We start from the raw sequence: 1,657 nt of genomic DNA, 5'->3' as shown, positions 1-1,657 counted from the left end.
CATACATACACACACACACTTTTTTATTTATATGATGGCAACTCGAGAGAGACTACCGTAGGCGTAGGGTGAGGCGGGAGGGAGACGGGGGAACGTTCTCCTCTGAGATCTTCGCATGTATACGGGCTGCTTCGCTGTACGGTCTCCAGTGCACTCCTTCTCAGTGTGAAGACTGACTGCACCTGTGTCTTGTCTTTGAGATAATTCGTTATAATCTGGTGAGTATATGAATATATATTTTTTTGTGTGTAACACATTCTGTTCAGTGTTTCTTAATACATGTGTTGATGCTCCTCGTTGTGAATGTTTATTACGGTTCTGTAATGGTTCCCTTATAATGAACCTTTTTCTGTTGCAGGTAAAGATGATCCGAACAGTAATTTTTGCATGCTTGGTGGTGTTTGTGGTTGGCCTTGGATCCTGTCCCCTGCAACGGCCTACTCAGTGCACCGGTTTCCGAAATTCCACTTTAGGTAAATTGTAAAAAAAAAAAAAAATCCGTTTAGGTAATCCTATGGAATATCGTCAGTATATGTAATGTCATCAATTCAAAGAGACTGGACCTGTTTATAATGTTAGGTTGTATATAATCTTGTCCAAAACAAAGAGATCGGGCTGTTTGTAAATCGTAATTATTTGTTTCAGTACGGCGTGAGTTTCCCCATGATGCAGGTTTGCAGTGTTCTCTGTTCCCTCCTGTCCAGTGCCCGATCTTGAAAGGAAATGCAACCGTCGGTAAGCACTAACACGTTCATTACTCCCGTTTAATGTCGCAGTATGTTAGTGAGTTAGTGGCCATTGTAACTCTAGTAATTAGTCATTAATAGACTTCTTTTCTCTTTCCAGGCGAGTTCCTCTTGCTTTCTGAGCCAACCATGGAGCGTACGAGTCTGCTCCCTCTAGCGTTGCAGTGTCCCGCGCCCGCTTCTCATGATGGCTTCGACTTTGGTCCTCAGCTCTATGCTTTCTACCTGAATGCGTCTATCGTTAGTAATAGGAAATAATTTAATCTTAAACGTCGCTGGTGACATTTTTTGTATGTTCCTTATGACGACAGGCAAGGCGCCGACGTATTCCGTCCAAGGCTATTTTCTTATAAACTTATTTATCAATAAAATCGAAGCTGTCTATAAGTCATGCTTTGTTATTACCCCTACCTATTCATTGTATAGACATCTACATGTAACCCAGTCCCACAGACGCAAGACTATCAGATCCCTCAAAAAGACACTATATACAGCCTCATCCAATAGCTCGGCGACCCAGACTATTTCGTTTTCGACTCTTATGTAAAACTGTGTAGCTTACCAACCTCGGGACTCCACTGTTTGAACAAAATATATATGTTAATTGGCATATCAATATTCGATGTTTAGGGTGGAAGGTTTGCATGGTTTCTTTGTCTTTATATTTACACATCTGTCTCTCTCTCTGTAAATGTGGACAGATGCATGTTTGTCCATTTACTTACAAGGGTATGTAAATGGAGGCAGATTCATGTTTATATATTAGTTTCTGTGTGTTTGTGCGACATCCACATATATTTATTTTTTCTGAAGCAAATATCCATTCCTTTATTCATACATGGGTACCGTATTTAAAAGCTCCCACATGGTTATGCTATATTAAACTTAGTAAGATAGTATACACACGTATT

The 1,657-nt window shown here is 40.3% G+C and overlaps 1 protein-coding gene across 1 annotated transcript; it reads left to right on the top strand.

Moving 5' to 3' along the window:
- The first annotated feature begins 99 nt into the window (after window positions 1-99).
- LOC119587586 lies at window positions 100-1,133 on the top strand. The gene is made up of 4 exons (XM_037936299.1): window positions 100-218; window positions 359-473; window positions 646-735; window positions 847-1,133. Exons 2-4 carry the CDS (start codon window positions 365-367, stop codon window positions 1,002-1,004), a joined length of 357 nt encoding a protein of 118 aa, XP_037792227.1. The 5' UTR covers window positions 100-218; window positions 359-364; the 3' UTR covers window positions 1,005-1,133.
- Window positions 1,134-1,657: the final 524 nt, after the last annotated feature.

The sequence above is a fragment of the Penaeus monodon genome, chromosome 22 (genome assembly GCF_015228065.2).
Source record: "Penaeus monodon isolate SGIC_2016 chromosome 22, NSTDA_Pmon_1, whole genome shotgun sequence".
Classification (NCBI taxonomy): Eukaryota; Metazoa; Arthropoda; class Malacostraca; order Decapoda; family Penaeidae; genus Penaeus; species Penaeus monodon.
Note: the sequence above shows the minus strand (reverse complement) of the source record. Positions and strands in the feature narration are given on the sequence as shown.